At 44.1% G+C, this 18,418-nt stretch overlaps 1 protein-coding gene across 1 annotated transcript; it reads right to left on the reverse strand.

The window, feature by feature from the left end:
- Window positions 1–360: 360 nt before the first annotated feature.
- On the reverse strand, window positions 361–7,405 carry LOC142817566 (3'-5' RNA nuclease TATDN2-like). The gene is made up of 5 exons (XM_075894609.1): window positions 6,960–7,405; window positions 3,798–3,967; window positions 2,958–3,087; window positions 1,635–1,847; window positions 361–550 (listed from the first exon to the last, which is right to left on the reverse strand). The coding sequence occupies exons 1-5, from the start codon at window positions 7,161–7,163 to the stop codon at window positions 413–415; spliced, it is 855 nt and encodes a 284-aa protein (XP_075750724.1). The 5' UTR covers window positions 7,164–7,405; the 3' UTR covers window positions 361–412.
- Window positions 7,406–18,418: the final 11,013 nt, after the last annotated feature.

Genomic DNA, 18,418 nt, shown 5'->3' on the forward strand with positions numbered 1-18,418 from the left:
CCATTTTCTAGTGGTTACAGTGCTGACCCGAAGGGTGCGGGAGAGCAGCCCGGCCTCAGGGGTTCTGCTTTCGATGCAGACGAGAATGCTTCCGGCCCGTGTATGCAGAACCAGAGATGGCTGACATTAACCACGCCCTCCATTGCGGCATGCCTCACAATCATATCGTGGTTTTGGAATGTTAAACCCCTGCAGTTATTATTCTATACAAAGCATGCCACATTCCAAAGTGAGTGACTAGAACAAAACACAGGGTCACCGGATTGATTCATCAGTAGCCTTCAGGTGCAAAACTGAAGGCAAGCACGACGATGCACTTAGATTTAGGTGCACGCTAAGGAACCGTGCAGGGCTCGGCGGTCAACTTCACATATCGGCGGAACAGCACGCCAAAAATAATAACAAATTCTCATTAAATGCGGTACATTCTCCTCGTGTTCTGGCGTACAGCAACGAGGACTTCCTCCAGCGGGATGCCTCGCATGGCCGAAACTTTCGTGGCCACGTGGATGGCCATCCCTGGATGGGACTGCTGGAGACGGTTGGACTCCTGCGAGTTATGAATGAAGGCACATAAGCAACTCGTGCCACCACCTGGCGTTATTTGCCTATAGGAAACAGTGTTCTTCCACAATAGAAATAGTATTCATGTGTAAGCTATACATAAGTTCAGACCAAGTTTCATGACGGTTGTTGAAGTGGAAAAAATTTCCAGGTGGTTGAAGTGAAAAAAAATATTGTAAAAATTACAGTTCACCAATATTTAATCGATAGATTTAGCAGGGGTGAAAGTGCTACACAAATCTGGGTCGATCTCACCTGCTGTGCCAAGCTGCACCTAATGGGCAATTTGCGCGTGCCACGCCAAATTTAGTGTAGTTTTATCATTGACCGAGCAACACGCGTGGTCTATACATAAAGGACACAGCCACGTCCACATCGAATGCACTTCAGTCACATCGTATATCAGTTAATGCATGATTATTGAGTCACGGGAACAAAATCAATACACCTTGTTAAAGCGGCCTTTGTGTGCATACGTCATTATGCGAATCTATATAGTTTTAGCAGCAAAGCACTTAGTCAAACTCACGGTGTAAGAAAAATATTTAGGTGTGGACACTCTCCACCAGTTCTGACGCAGAGCGCTTCCAGTTAATATCAGGCTCCTTTATTGTGGCAGACTTTTCAATGCTTCATAAGACTGCGGTGCCAGAAGAGCGCTTTGCGATTTTCCAGACATTACCCTAAGTACATGAAAAAAAATCTCAGCCCTTACCATTGCTAATCAATATTTAGCTTTTTAATTTTTTTTGGCAATGCTGCTAAACACAAGTCCTTTGTTGGTAGATTACATTGAACCACATGACAAGATAGTGCCACTCAAATATACAAACGCATGAGCGGCCACCATGCACGATGATGTGGGTGGTGAAGCCCACTAAGTGAAGCTTTCAATTAAGTTCCTTAGCGTGTTTCACAGACTTGTTTCAGTGTTAGAGAACACCTGCAAATTTCACTGATATTTTTGGGCTATTTTACGAGAAACGCGGGGTATTGTTTGAAGTGACTAAAAGAACTTGTGCTATTCATGGGAAATATTGTCTTCAGTTAAAAGTGAATATTTCACTTACGCTCTTTGGGAGGAAGTAGGGTGCATCCGTCTCCAACAGCAGGCGGTCCAGGGGGATCCGGCGGCCAACCCCAGCCAGCGGTCCAGCGCTGTGGAACCCCACCAGTGGAGTGAGGCCCAAGAACAAGTTTGGAAAGGTGTCCATCCACTGCTGGGCCTCTGACCATCCGCCGGTGAAGCAATGCCGGTGGATGGGCCAGTCCGCCGGCATCTCCTGGTTGGTGCAACAGAATAACCAGAATGTTGGTTGGCACATTCGTAAGCCTTGATCACACGTGTGGTCACCACACAAATATTCGGAATGGCGCGCACAGAAATGAGAATTGATGAAAGTTTTCAGGTACGTTAAGTGCTTCATATAAATAGCAAGAAGAAGCAGTGTGACTGCGTTATCTAAACACGCAACAGCACCTAATTACCACACGTCCTCCACAAGTCATTTTTATTACAGCCTTCCCAAAGGAACACCACAAATGCAGCAGATAAATGTAAGAAGTTATTGAGACGTGTAGGGTATTTTATACAACTAGGAGGAGGCCAAACAAAGAAGACGATGAATATTACTACTTGGATAGAGTTAGTTATACCACACCATCGTGCACACTGCGAGGTTTGGTTAGCATTCACAAAAAGTAGCAATAATGTTTTGTAGCTGGAGAATTCTCAAGGGCACATGCGCACTTGTGCATCACACTTGAAAGAATTTATTACGCTTGTCTAGATGTTTGTTTGTCAGATATTTGTTGCCCTCGCTATGAAGCGATGAAAAAAACACGCACGTATACCCGTCATATATGGTGCCTAAATAACCAAGTAATTTTCATTTGGCTAGTACGTGTGCTTGAAGCGAAGAATGAGAAAGAGTGGATGGCAGTACCTTCTTTTCATGGCATATGAGCGAATTATGAGCTATGGTGCTATAATGCCATTCCCTAGGGCTATTAGCTCTAACTGCAGAATATTTAAATCAACAGTTACCGGTGTATTTTATTGTGGTTCTCTATAAAACTGATCGAATCGACCACTGTAACACGTTCAATAACCACAGAACACCACAAAAAATAAGACTTAATTCCTTCACTGTTACTGTATACGCTTAGAGGTGCGTTAAATACTCTTCATACACAAGAGAGGAAGTGTTTACGATATTCAGCACACTGAAGCCACAATCAGTGCAAATTTAACAGGATTTCACCTTGTCACTTAGCACCTACACTTCGCACTTGAAGCTGGCGATAACTGATCGCGTACAGTGTGCGGCATCCAAAGGGGCATGAGGCGAAGCACATTTTGAATCATCACTGCCGCAAGAAAGCCGCCGTACCTCTTTGAGGATCCTCAGCGTATCCAGCGTGGCATCCCTCGAGTGGATGACCAGCGGGAGCTTGCCATTGCTTGCCAACTGTAGCTGGCGGCGGAAGACGAGCTGCTGGAGTTTGTGGTCGCAATTGTTGCTGAATAAAAAAAAAATTCAATGAAGTGATGCGGGATAACAGAGCACGGTACAGATTACGTAAGCTTCCGGTAAGGAAAGAGCCAATCCTAATGATAACCTTAACTGCACTCTTATGGGTACTCGTAATGGTAATAGCAGTCTCTTTAACACTGCTTGAAATGATTATATGCGTCTTCGATCATTGAAGAGCGCGCTATCAGAATTTTGAAAGCTCTATATTCATTGCGTGAAAGCAACAGCTCCCTGTTGCATTTGACGAATGCAAGTAAAGCTTGAAAAAGCCGGCTAATCTGTGGTGTGTTAACTGCTGCTAACACAGACGTGACATTTCATGGGAAGCGTGGACAATTTCAGAAGCAAAATGCAGTGAGTCAAGTAAACCAATCTGCAGGAGGGACAAAGTTATTCTCAGGACAGTCTTATTTGGATGCATCCTATGTATTGCACTGATGCCAGGCAGTGTAAACGATGGAAACGAAACACACATGTAGTACATAGCCCTATGTTGGCACACTTCATGTTGTGAGTACTGCACATTATCTGTACACCCATCAATGTGCAAATACCGATTACGTAATAACAACAACTTATGGGTCAGTTTGCTAAATATTGGTTCTCTATGACCTTCTAGAATGAACTTCAAGCAGAACACTTAGCGATTCAAGCTGCATTGCCAATATTTCATAAAACCTGGAAGAGATCACTCACTTGGAAGAATACTCGAGACCTATCTCTCCAAGCGCGACCACCTTCGGCTGCTCCAGCGCATCGATCATCGCGTCCTCGATGTCTTCGTCGTAGAGTTTGGCCATGTGGGGGTGACACCCGAATGCACCCCAGATTCCCTTCTCCGCAAGAAGGCCTCGCCAGACGCTCCGCTGCGTGTACAGACGATGAAGTAGTGTCAAATTCATGTTGTCAGGAGGCGTGTGTGAAAGAAGCTGCAACCATCAGGATCACATCTGAAGATAGTGCGAATATTTTCAGTACGTGTGCGCAGTATCTTTCGTGAGTTGTAAGACGTGTTTCCAACAATGGGCGTATGTACAGAGGCCCACTTGAAGCAATACACTGTGTTGATTAAACTCCTGTTTATAAAAGTTATCGTAAATTAGCCGCTCCGGACTGTTAATCAACTTCGCAGTGTGCATCGTCGGATTCGAAGATATATTCCCGACGGAAGCTTACCAGCCTTACTACCCCCATATATGTGCGTGCGTGTATGCTTACATCAATAAACATCACAGCTGAGAGTGAAATGACTGGAAGAAAACAAGAAATGAAAGGCGCCTATGTTTAGTTTTCATTATCGCTAGACAATCTATGCGTGTTATCTAAAACTCTGTCATTCCGACGGTAAATATTCAAACAATTCTGCTCATATGTGTTGTCTGGGGAAGATTGTGGACGAGCAATTCATGCGGAAAATGTCCGCGCATGGTACAGCGACCGCCAAGCAGCGCTGGCGAGACGGCTATTGGCGTCTCGCTGCACGCAACTAACTAGGAGATGATAAAGTCCACGCTATCGCTGCGTATTCCTATCAAACTCTCAGTTGTCACTAAGTAGCATATCGCTGTATAGAAGTTCACACATGTAACGCGGAAATCCGACAGTGTCATTGCTGTCGCTATCTCAGTCGCTGCGCATATGCCAGACCATATATAGTTTCGAAATACTACTGGATATATATGTGGGATTTAACGACCGTAAACCACCATATGATAATGAGAAACACCGCATTGGAGGGCTCCGTAAATTTTGACATCCTGGTGTTCCTAACGTACATGCAAATCTGAACACACGGGTCTACAGCGTATCTGCCTTCGAAATGCTCCTAGTCGTCGCCACTTCGCGCTATGAAACGACCGCGGGAGAGTTTCAGCCGAATATTTTTTTTATTGGTGGCGATGGCACACGTCTGGAAATAGAATTTGTACTTGTAACCTCGATCGCACTGCCCAGTAGTGCATCATCATGCCGCATTCACGGCTGGTACAAATCATCGAGATTTCACCGTTTCACCGAGCTCCCTTGAATGAATCAAAATACAAAACTGGATATAAAAGTGGCCACGTCCTTCCTGTAGCCAATGCTCAGTGTTGCTCGGTCGACGATAATCGGCTATATTTGACAATTTTTACACTTCCAATCTGCAAGTATCGCGAAAATTGCCGTTTATGCGCAGTCTCGCGCAATTGTTGCCGCACTACCACCCCTCCATCGCATGGAAGGCGACTGTGTTAACGTTACGCAGTGCTGCTAAATATATCTACTAAAATGAGGCGTTTTAGAGTGGCACTCTTTTATAAAACAGGAGAGCGGTCAAGACACGTCAAGTGGTAATGGCGGAACCAGTCTGAGTACCTAGACAGCCAAACGTCGTCTTCTTCACCGACTGAGTCATACCCCCTGCCTTTCTGAGTAGCACTCATCTTCTTCACTACACTACAAATACACTTAAAACACAAATTACCCATTCGCATATCGTTTACATGAACACTTGTTTACAGGTGAGTAAGAATGTCACAGCAACATGAATATTGTCAACAGCAGAAGCGGTAAGCCGACATGAAGGAGTGGGGCTCGCTAGGATGGTCGCCCTGGACGGTGTTAAATAAATCAACTTCAGTGCATGGGGCTTGGTTACAATTATCGTTAACCCAACGTGACGGCTGTGGCATTGAAGTACATATGTAAAGCTTATGAAATTGGATAGATAGCGAGCACTGCAGCGACAATGGATGTCTCACGAACACAAGGGTCTATTTGAGAAATAGTTCCAAGTCCTAGCGTGGGTCTGTAATAGCACACTTGATAACCCCCAAGAATTCTCAGGTTGTATTGCTTCTGGGACTCTCAAACGTTTTCTTTTTGCATTCGTCGTGTCAATGCTACCAATGTCCGCTTTTTTATATATTTTTCATTCCTAACGCTTTTAATTTTCCCATGTCTGTTCTCACCGTTCCTGGGTAGTTGTAAACTCTCAATCACCTGTGGCACATGACCACATACCTGTAGCGCATACTCGCCCGCGAGTACCTGACACTTGTCTGGTGGAAGGGTTTGACAACGTATGCGAATGGATTGTGACATAATTTATGTCATGATCGGCCAATCATTATCTATCTATCTATCTATCTATATATCTATCTATCTATCCTACCGCCTAAGCTAGCCGGGCAGACAACTCTATCTATCCTATCTATCTAGCTATATCTATCTATCTCTATCTATCCTATCTATCTATCTCTACCTATCTATCTGTCTGTCTGTCTCTGTCTATGAGACAGACAGACATATAGATGATAGACAGAAATGTGAAGCTCACTCGGACTCACTCTGGAAATATGTTATGCTCTGATAACTCATTAACTTTTTTCTCTGCTGTACTCAAGCTTAGCAACATATTACTCAGCTGAACCAAATACTTTTTTGAGGGAGCCCAGGTTATAGCCGACGCATGAATTCAGAAGCATAGAATTAGCTTGAATAACAACTCTGTTTGTTGAACGCCCCAGATTATCGGTGGTCTCCAAATTGCCTTTGTATGTTGTTTCTTTAAGTACAAGTTATCCATGGTCTGACTATAGTAAGGACATTTTTACTTTATTAGTGACTCACACCAGATAGTTTTATGAAGAACATCCGACAAGAGAGACTGCAAGTGTATTGCATGGTAATCAGTCTCTCCTTAACAATGTGATATTGCGAAGGCACATGATTGCTTGTGTAAATAGGCATGTGTAAATAGATTTCAGTATAAACGTAAGCTGATATCAGGTGGACGGTAATGCTCAAGACAAGTAGACACTTCTGAGTTCCTAGTAGTAATCAGGCTTCCCTATTACATCACAAAAAGCCACATACCTTCTTGAAAGTCTCCGGATCGCAGAAAACGGCCACGCACCCTTCGTAGTTGAGGGGGAACGTGGCCTGGTGCTTCCTCCGGAACTCGGAAAACGTGCCGTGGTGCCTGGTTTTTCGGAACAGGAAGTCCAGGTGGCAGTGGGTGTCAACGAGGCCCACCGATGAGGACACCGAGTAAGGCCACTGCTTGGCAACGTGGTCCATGGCAGAGAGGTTGGGTTCCTGTGTACGATCGAATGATACGATGCAATTTTCGTCGTGTTAGGTATATACAGTTCTTAGTACTGTATAGACCGCCTCTGAGAAAAAAGCCAGACTTAGTTCTGTACGTGCTGTCGCTTTTCTAAGTGATTATCGCAACTGCGCTGAGTGGCATACCGATAGAATAACAATGCGGTTACGTTTCGCGGAATACTCTAAACCATTGTGTGTCGAATAAAAAAGTAAATTGCACATAACGTGCAAGTACGTCACACCGCCGCGGAACTGAGGCATACATGCTCGGCATACCTTCACCGACCACATAATACCAGACGACGCCGACTCACGCTGTGCGGCTCTCGTATTAAAGCGATAACGTTTCTGCGAGCTCCTTTCGCAGAAATTGCGGCGTTGGTGCCGTCGGTTGTGAGCGACAAATCACCATATTGTGCGTGACCGAAAAATCGAAAAGGATGAAAGAAAAAAAAAAGGTGGTTGATGAGGACTTGAGTGTTTTGGAGAAGCTCAGAGAGCAGGAATAATGTGGTTTAGGAGCAGCTTTGGTAAGTAAAGGGGGAGTTTCGGAGCAGGTTGGGAGCACCAAAACGTGTGTTTTGGAGCAATGCAAGTTAGTTTTGCAGCAATGTCGTAGGATCACATATCATCGTCAATCAATTTTTTCTCGAGAAAACTTGATTCTGTTCACTAAACATTAAGTACTTAATAATGAGCTCATCAGACTTACGAACCAGGAGTATCTGTGTGTTGCCATTATTAAAAAACCACAGCTGACAAAAAATAACTCGGAGAAAACAAGGGAAAAGTGATATGCTGATCTGTTGTTTTCACGACCGTTTGTTAAACTCAGAGCACTCCGCTTGTCGGAACTTTGTTATCCCCACGCTAGCTAAACACACTACTCTGCTATCATGAGATGATCGAGTCCACTGTCTGAGACTAATCAGGAGATGATCGATTCTACGCGACCACTGCATGTTTCAATGAAACTGTCAGTTGTCGCTTAGTATCGGATCGCTGTAAAGAACCACACACATTTATCGCGGAAAGCCAACAGTGTCTGTTTTGTGGTTATCTCGGTGACTGCGTATCTCACACCCAGTAATAGTTAAGAAATGCTCCTTGGCGTCACCACTGCGCGCTGTAAAAGATCGTGCGAGAGTGCCACCCTAGTCTTTTTCGCACTTCAGCAAAAAGGAAGATATGACCTTTTGGTGAGAGAATGCGTATAGTACACGGAATCACCCAGAGTTACACTGTTGCACTTCTATAGCGACACTAAGCGTACAAAATCTGCTTAGAAATAAACTCAAAGGCTAAAGTCATGTAGTCTAGGGGTTCATGATGTGCTGCACAAGAAAACGGGTCAGGCTAACGACCTTACCAGTATCGGGTACCAGACCAGCCAAAAGTCGAGTTCATCCTAAACTTCGCTGAAATGAATATACCCACTCGGATAAAATGTGTGCGGGAATGAGTGATTGACTCTGCGTTGCGGTCATGCATACGCGTCTTTCAAAACTTTGTATATGAATAAAAAAAAAATAAGCACATAGTGTTGCACCTCATCAAGAGACGTTGGCATAGGATAACGGGCAGTGTATGAATTATTCTTTTGCAGGCTTCTTTCGAGGACATATGCCAGAATAAAATGGCGTCTTTGCAGATCTCGAAGCAATGCTCTAATGTTTATTGTACATAACAGAGAAAGCAATTGACCAACGAGACAAAACTCTATCCTGTTTGTAACCAAGCTTTACAGGGCAGTGTTTCAGATTGAAGTTTATAAAAGCATGTTTTTGAATTGGGTGATATATGCATTCTGCCCACCCGTTGCGAGACAACATGGCCTAGAAAATCCACGTATAATGAGTGGTGCAGCGGATGAAGGAAGTAAATCTCTCTATATAGTGCCTTGAGTGAAACTGTAAACAAATATTTCATCGAGAAGCAGGTTTTAAGCGACCGAACTGCAAAGTAAGTTTCCTCGATAAATCACCACAAACACGGGTGCGCGCAGAGGAGAATAAAAAACCAACAAGGTCAGGTAAGGAACTAACAACTGTAAACTGCAAGAACGTACGAATGATAGGATGGAAACTATCGCGGTGAAAAAAGTATCATGAAACTGTTTGCCATAGATAACGATGTTTTAAACCCTGTCATCCATCTTTAACTCTCCTCAATATGGCTCATGGTACATGGCTTCAAAAGTATAATTCGTATGAAACTTGCAGAAATACGAGGAGGAAAGTTTAAGCGGAAAAACAGGGAGTTTAGCCAGTTTGTAGACCCGCTGACTACAATGTGCTGGAAAAAGGGGTCAAGGGAATAAAGGATGATAAAAAGAAATGCTTCAACGAGAGAGAAAAAATACAAAGAATATCGACAGAGAAAAGGCAAGAATACGAAAGAAGCGTTGCACGCTAAACCTGGCAGAATGATATAGCTGCAACACATAGTGGAATCTTTGATGCTAAAATTGTATAGGAAGCTTCGGCTCGACCGAAAATTGAAAGGCGATATGGGAGAAATGCCCGTGTTTGCCGCTCTAGCATAAAAACGTACTCCTTCCCATAGTATGCACTGAATCAATACAGCTGAAGTGGCATAACGACATACTTTGGCGGAATAATAGTTAAATTTTACCTTCAAACAGGTAGGTTCGGCGTACTGCCCCATGAGCCAAACCATAATCTTAAACTTGTTGAGGAGTTTCAACGAGGTCCTAAAACAACACCGAATTGTTTTAGTTCTCAAATTTTCAACATTTGGTTTATAGGTACAGAATATTGTTACGTCGTCTGCTTAACACCACACTTCAGCTTTGTTGCCTATTATATTGAATTCTCGAATACGATTCCATTATAATGTACTCGAACACCCATTTGAAACAAAGGTCGAGCACAAGTGGCGACATTGGGCATCCTTGCTTTACTGGAGAGACAATAAAAGCAGGTTTAGAGAGGAGACCATTAACAATTAGACAGGTCGAAGAATGATTATAACAAAGTCTGACACCCTTGAAAACTAAGAAGTCAATAATGACATGTTCAAAAAGCAAAAGAAATGTTTACACGATCGAAAGCTTTTGCAAGATCTCCCTTTACAATCGCAAGATGTTCTTGAGAACTGTAGTACTGAAGAAAGCGTAAGCTCGACGTGTGTATTGACCTGTAAGGAGACCACTCAAGTTCCGTGTGTCGGATGGGAATCAGGATCGACATCGAAAATCGTAATTGATTTGACAGCACCCGGCCTTGAAAAAAAAAATGGTAATCAACAATCGCCAGCGATATTGGTCTGTTACTCTCAACAAAATGCTTTTTTTTTCATTTTCAGAGCTGTTCAATGTGAAGGCAGTGCGGCTTTTAGAGAAAGACCTCGGGAGCATCTCCGTGTTGTTGTAAACATAGTTTTGAAATATTAAAAAAATAGGAAAGACAGAGCTCTTGAAAGTTTTTTTTAATTGAGTTAAAATGACATCAGGGCCAAGTGATTTGGATGAAGGTAATTTGTGCATTTCATGCTTGTTTTCTTGTATTGATATTAGCACAATCATCATCTATAATAAAGAATTGAGACAGTCAGAACTGTCATTTCAGACGAGGTAGGAGCGTAGGCCTAGCCAGCGAAAGCAGCGACAATGTCCGGGGCGAGCGTCTCGTGCTTAGCACTGACGATGTCTTTTCCGAGCTATGCATGACCCACTACTTATTCATTACTTGACTTCTTCATTCAATTACTTCAAAAGAGAAAAAAAAAACCAGCCTTGAGATCGATATCTGAATCAACAGAGAGGCCACTCACCAAAGCTTCATAACACCCCTGAACTGCAAAATTATATCTGCTGTATTTGTTTAAGAGTTCCGTTGGCACATAAATGAGGAAATGTCTTAAAGAAAGCGTGATTTATTTCATCAAGCAAAGTTTGACGTGTTCGTTCCTCAGAGCCTGCCTCTTTGGCGATTGAACACATGCTCCTGTATAGTTGATGGCATCATACTAATGTAGTTGACACCTGATGTATATTATGTTGATGATCTATGTACCAGCTTTTTCACATTTCATTTGATGAAGGTTACATCTGCGCTTTTAAAAAGCGTCTGTTCCTCCTGTAATAAAACTTGACAGTCCCAATCTACATGGCTATTGTGCGAAGCGCGTGTTTAAAATGTTCCTAAGCGGCGAATTTGTACAGCCCCATGGAAAAAGAAACATTTATTGCCGTTCTAAGTCGAATAATGACATTGATGGAATTGTAGGAGCTTGAAGTTGATCTTCCAAAGTGCCCATTTGAGTTGGAAATAACCTCGTCGGTTTTGCTCCAATTTTCCCAATAAGCATACACTGGTCCGAGAACGGAACCGGCTCAGCTTTGCATGACAATTCACGGGAGATAAGTGATGACGCAAACTCATTGAAGGCCACGCAGCGGGTGGGTAGCGAGTTCGAAGAGATACCATGCATTAAGTGTTTGAAGTACGCAGAAAGGACAGGACACCACTATCGTGTTGAACCCTACAGTTAAGGAGAAGCTTCAGGGTTCACAAATTTTTTTCCGCCAACGCCGTAAGTCGGAAAGGATACTTTATGAGAAATAAGGACTGCCGCGGGAGAAGTAACTTTGAATTAAAAAAAAAAGGGAGCAGAAGCGGGGTTGCACTGTTCAGCAAAGATGATCACAAACCCCGTGTGGCCGCACGAAAGAGCTGTCTGTGAGGGGGGGCGCATGGATATTGCACGCATAAAGATGAAAGGACTTCAAGACTGAACGACGTACGTGTGTGTGAGTGTCACTTCATTACAGCGATGTTATGCTTGAACATCTCGTGCGAAGTTGTTTCCCCTACGCGCGAGAACGTGGAATCGGATACTGCTGACACGGAGGACCCGAGTTTTCCAATCAACACTGCTTCACTGCCGGCTGCATAGTCTCCTGAACGACTCCGCTTCATCATACGCGCAAGGTCAACAGCCAAAACAAGCGAAGTACGTAGACAAACAATACGCCGTACGAACGTAAACACGTCGTGGTCACTGAGACGCATGTGCTCGGTAATGGCCGACGCAAAACAGCTACTGATGTCACTTAGGGTTGACGCAAGAAAATAAGTATACGCAACCTAGCATATCTTTACGGTGATAACCAGGCGTGACAGCACTATCAAAAATAATTAAGAAATGTAATCATATAACTGTACCTTACCTGCTAAAGACGGGGTGTCGAAATCAGGTTAGTCACTGCTCCACCGAGAGTCCACAAAACGTGCGTCCAGGAAACGGTTTCCGATGGGTCGAAACGTGTACCAGTCGGTAAGGTTGGCTTCTCGCACAAGAATATTCGCAGAGAATGTCAGACGAGAGAGCTCCACGCATATATATGGAGAGGAGGGTCGGGTGGAAGGAGGTCACCCTTTGTCACATGTCCGCATCCCTTTCCCTTGGAGAGAGGGCCAGCCAATTGGTTGCCTGTGCTTTCCCGAGAGAAAAAAAGCCAGTTCTTCCTCGGCCTTTTGTGTAGACAGGAAACAAGGGTGGACCCCTCTCCCCCCTCCTTTAGCGTACAGTCGCGGGATTTTAACGTGGTGAGATGGCTCGTCATGGCCGATTTTCACAGCCGTTAAAGACCAAGCTGCCCTCCAACTCATTGTACATATGCGTGAACCGTTGAAAAATTCAATTACCTTAGTTCAAGGCCTTACACTCCCCTGCATTCCTCCACGTGTCTTCGCTGAAAAGCTATTATGAGAGAGAGCACTGGACAAGGCTGCTGCCGGATACAAGAACTGGTGGCGGTGCTTTCTCTACATGACAGACAAAAAAAAGAAAAAAGTTATTCACGTGCAGGTTTCAGAAAACCTTCAATTCCGAGATTTCTTCTGTGAAGACATTGTTATCAGCGTGAAATTGTCATTGTAAGTGTGTACTCTCTTTTGACAACCATGCATAATTGGGTGAAAAAGCTACCTTTCCTTCAACGTTCTTTTTACCCTTCCCAACAGTACGACATCTTTCTTTTTACTGCTTGCTTTTCGTCACAAAAGCAAATGTTTTACTAAAATAAAGAAAGCACCCATCTCATTTCCCGTGTCAAGCTACAAAGTGTACTCGTGAATGGACACATTGCAAATTTGTGAGCGCCGACTCGCGCATGCATTGAAGACACCTGAAAGTTGATTTTTCCACAGCTCTGTTTGAAAGCAGAACTTTCGTGACCAGAGTGTTTTTCTAGTTGGAAGCAGGTTCCCCCGTCCGATTTCCAGCGTGGTCGTCTGCACGGGAATACGTGGCTTTTGTTCTAGGAGCAAACTACAGGAATGTCACGCCTCATTGTATACATAAATAGCCCTTTCAGTCATGGTGTGTACAAATGTACCCGCGAACATCAGTGACACGTCATGCACTGCGTATTTCATCAAAGGGCTTGAAAAATAGCTCTTTGTGCAGGCCTTCAGAGCGAAAAACTGGCGATAGTTTAACTTCGCCATGCTGCGTATTGCTGCAGAAGACCGCTTAGCAGAATACACTACTATGTTCGACGATTGTTCGACGTGACGCGTTCCAAGACCAACGTAAATTTTTTGCTGTACTCGAACAATTGCTACTAAAAAATTAACTGTACGTACATTTAGGGCCGAATAGTTGAATCTTTTACGCAAGTATACTAAAGCTGACTGGTGGCAGAGTGTAAAAATAATTATTTAAACACTAATTAAAATAAATAATTACGCTCACGCAGAACAACGTATTTTTTCACTTTGAATGTTATACTGAGTGCCTTGGAATTATGCCACAAGTATATGACGCGTTTCGGACAGATCATCATAATTTGTGACTTATGAGAGGTATCCCCTCCCCCCCCCTTGGAACAAGAGAATGGGAGACTCGAAACGAATAGGCTCATGGTTAACATGAAAAGTAGTATACCTCACACTGAGAAACAAAGTTGCTCACGCATTCACAGTAATTATTCTGCTACCTTTTAATTACGAATAATTAGTTGTCATTGATATATTTTTATTAATTTGATATCTGGGGTTTTACTTCGGAAACGAGGCTGTGGTTACGAGAGACAGGGTGATGGAGGGCTCCGGAAATTCGGATGGTCTTGGCTGCTTTAATCTGCTCTGACATGGTACTATGCATGGTGCTCTCGTGACGCCTGACTGGTTCTAAGCGCTAGGTAGTCAGACATGGCAGTCAAGGTAACTTCTTACCCTATTAGAAAGGGTCAGTGCAGGGGAGACAGCAGTCGTTCGGTCCCCGCATTATTTCGTGCTTTCCCTGGTTTCTTCGGTTCGCCAATCTCCCCAAGAGTGAACACAAAGCAACGCGAGGGGTCACCGCCACTAATCACTTTCTTGTTTCGCGCATTCCAGCAGAAGCGCATGAGGCGTTTATACCAGTGGGTACGTGGATATGGCGGCCATGGTGATCTGTTCAAAAATTGCTCCCCGGGTACCTACAGTGACCTTTTTGAGAGGCACTCATTGGCGTGACCCCTCGAGAATGCACTCTTGTGCCTTCATCCTTTTTACTCCAGCGCGCAGCCCATCGCGGCGACTTTTGTTCTTTCTGTGAAAAGATTCATGGGCTTCCATATTCTTTTTTTACACGCCCCACCGCGGTGGTTCAGTGGCTAAGGTACTCGGCTGCTGACCCGCGGGTCGCGGGATGAAATCGCGGCTGCGGCGGCTGCATTTCCGATGGAGGCGGAAATGTAGGCCCGTGTGCTCAGATTTGGGTGCACGTTAAAGAACTCATGGTGGTCGAAATTTCGGGAGCCCTCCACTACGACGTCTCTCATAATCATATGGTGGTTTTGGGACGTTAAATCCCACAAATTAATTCTTATTTACACTTCATGTGCAACGTTGCCGAAGCTAGCGAGACTTGTGTCAGTCGATGCGATCGGCAAAAAAGTAGTTCGATGTTCTTACCACCGATTGTTTTAATTTTCTTTCGTTATCGTGCCGAGAAGTAATTGAAATGTTATGTACTTTAAAACAAGAACGCCGTTAGTCGTGTGCCATTATGTGGCTGGATAGCTTAGTTTTCACTTGACGTCATATACATCTGCTCTGAGTACGTCATCACGGAGGCCACCTGGACTTTCCGTGTCAGTGGAGGATAGGACACCGCAGGGTCGTTCAGTACCCCCGTTCTTTCGTGCTCACCTCACTCTTTTCTGTTCGCCAGTCGCGACAAAGGGGAGCACAAAGAAACGCGAGAGCGAACCGGCACTAATCAGATGTCACGGGAGCGACCAGGAAACCGGTGACCTTCGGGTGAGAAGCCGAGCACCCTAACAACCGAGCACCGTACCAACCGAATCAAGCGGTACTCCACCTCGGGGAAGTACAGCTTTCATTTCTTTCTTTCTTGATACTTGTTCTAATAGTGAAAGAATGCTGCTTTCTTAATTAATTGTGGTGCTGTGATGTGCAACTATGCGTGTTTAATAGCTTACATGACACACATATAATAGAAATAAGCATATTGTCTGTCATGTTTAGACCAATATATCTTTTTATATCCTCCAGTTTTCAGATCACGTTTCGTCAAGCTTTCGATTCTTCGTGAACCACTTCTCGTAGAGTGCCACAAAGCCCCATGTCCTTCTTGGCTACGACAACGACCGAAAGCAGTCAGGTCGGGGTAGACGACAACGCTTCTCGACGCCCGCTGCTCAGTATGAACACTGCCCCCGTTGGCCTGTTCTCTGTTCTTTACATTCTGAGGCCATCGCCGTTGATGAAAAACTCCCGATGACACCAACTTGAGTTTACTGCCCGTGTCAGTTTTCTATGCGCCCAATGCACCTAACGTGCGGAGTCGTGTTTTGTTTTGTGTCTTTTGCGAAAAAAAGAAACAACAGGCATGCCTGTTAACCTATGCAACAGTCGTAAAGCTAAGCCAAAACGCTCATGTAGACCAGCCAGCAAGAGCGCGTATCAGAGCTCTCATAACCGACACAGGGCAGGGCCAAATTACAGTGTATAAAAGCTTCCATGTGGGAGCCGAGGTCTTATTAACCACAAATAGAGCGCCGGGGTTCCCGTCAATGCCGTCTGAACTGGTTTAAGCGATAACGAGCATGAATTGTCAGAGCTACGTGCGCTCTGTCGCCACGGGTTCGCAAATCGTGAAAATTTCATGGAGTGCAGCAGACGTCGAACTTTTAGAGCTTCTACGTACCGCGAGTGTCCGTCGCTACCCGCAGTCATCCGATGTTTGAATACGGCGTGAGATGCCTTCGTTCAATAAAAATTTAAATGCAAACTTCTTTGCGTACGTATTGACTATTTACCCATGACATATGGCTGACGTCAACTCGGGCTGTAATGCCGATGTTTTCTCGGTATTTCATATTGCGACGGGGAGTAATTAAGCCACGTAATATTGTGTGCACGAACCCAACTGTTTTCTTGCGTATGGGTCTACCGTAACACTGTTCCTATAGTTGTTTAAGATGCCAAACACAAGTGTTAGCAGTCTCCAATGGCGGCACCAAAACCAATTTTTAATATAGTATATATGATAGATGCTAGGGGCGGTTAAACTGATAAAACAGGAGCTGGTCACACTCCTCTTTGCTTTTCGCAGAGCCTTAAAATGTACTTCAAGAAACCCCTGCGTTCCGAGGAACACATTATGAGAAGCCACGCTTTAGCATTGGACGATCATCAATAAAAAAAAAATGTTGCTGCACTCGGGTTATTCGATGGTGTAAACGAATGATTTCTCTTGTCATCTACGGATTGTTTTTTTCCTTTAGTGTGAACAAATTTGAAATGAGTGGCCAAACTTTTCAATGCAATATTGAATAGTTTCTTACATCCCAGAGGGTCATAAGGCATACGAGCTTACTATAACTGAATTCACACAAACAGTCCAGCATTGAGTGGTCACGAAGTTTAGTGAAATATTTTGGTTGTTGTAAGTTTTCTATTTTTTTGTTCGACTTAATAACGCCAAGTGGAAAAGTAGCCCAACTTATGGTTTCAGAGACCGTCAACTGGTTTCCAGAGTATGCAGAAATATTATTATTTATAAGAATTTAATAAACAGTGCTGCCTGCTTCTCTGGTGTACTCTGCACGCTTAACAAAAAATGGCCTCCACAGTTTACTCTAAGGTACAGAATCTCGTGACCATGAATTTGTATGTCTTTTGCGGCCATGAATTTGTCTATTGCAGTATTTTGTGTCACTATTCCTTAAACCTTGAGAGAGAGAGAGAGAAAATTTAATGCGGAAAGGCAGGGAGGTTAACCAGAAAACATATCCGGTTTGCTACCCTGCACTGGGGAAGGGGTAAGGGAAAAGGGAGGAAGAGAAGCACAAACACACACACACACACTCGCACACAGTAGTGTCATAATCGTTCAACGAGGCGGGTCGCTCGCAGAAACTTCATCAGCGCCTTCGTTGCTTTCTGGCGTGAAGCTCGATCTTTCCGACATTCCAAGATTGACTGCTCAGAGAATGGCTGGTCGTCGAGGCGGGCAAACACTGCTGAGAGGGACTGTCGCTGTTAAACCTTGAGAATATCAACAACGTGTGTAGATCTGGTTGGGCGGAGTGAGCCAGTGTGCCCGGCCAAATTCTATTTTTTTTTTTCGTGTATTGCCGTTCAACCGCGAATCGCGAGACAAGCCATTCAAGAAATTTATGTTTCGGCTTCCTGTTCCAAGAATCAATAGCTCTAACCTACTGTGCCTTTCCTTTCCGTCCTCTCCTAGTTTTCCCCGATTTCTCTTAAGATGGCGTTCTTATCATCGTAACCTGGTCATTATCATAATGTACTCACTCTCGACAAATCATGATCTACGATAAGCTACTTCTCCTTTACGCTGTCTTCATTCTTCTCCATCGGTACCCACCATTTTTTTCTCTTTTTTACTCTTTCCTCTTTTTTCCGAGTCACCGATTTTGCCACGCCAGGGCCCCTGTTGGCACAGTGGCCATTTGCTACGCTTTTGTGAGGGTTGGAAGAGGGCGTACGAAACATGCACAGGCATGAAACACGGGGTGTTTTTTGAAATACACCTTGAATTCTTCAAACAACCCGTGTTTCAAGAATATTTCATCGCTTCAAAATCCCGCTGTTCCTTGAATGACTACTTCATTTGGATGTTCATATATAGTTTCGAATATCTGTGCAGTGCGTGCTGAATAGCTTGCGTAATTCTGTGTAATATAAAATGCTTCTTAGCAGTTCCGTGCAATGGCGGTT

Source organism: Rhipicephalus microplus, chromosome 5 (genome assembly GCF_043290135.1).
Source record: "Rhipicephalus microplus isolate Deutch F79 chromosome 5, USDA_Rmic, whole genome shotgun sequence".
Lineage (NCBI taxonomy): Eukaryota > Metazoa > Arthropoda > Arachnida > Ixodida > Ixodidae > Rhipicephalus > Rhipicephalus microplus.

Excerpts from the sequence above, each read along its gene's own strand:
- LOC142817566 (XM_075894609.1), bottom strand. The coding sequence starts at position 7,163 with ATGGACCACGTTGCCAAGCAGTGGCCTTACTCGGTGTCCTCATCGGTG. Across the intron at positions 3,968-6,959 it reads ATCCGGAGACTTTCAAGAAG|CGGAGCGTCTGGCGAGGCCT; the intron begins GTATGTGGCTTT and ends CTGTACACGCAG. Across the intron at positions 1,848-2,957 it reads CGCTGAGGATCCTCAAAGAG|GAGATGCCGGCGGACTGGCC; the intron begins GTACGGCGGCTT and ends TGCACCAACCAG.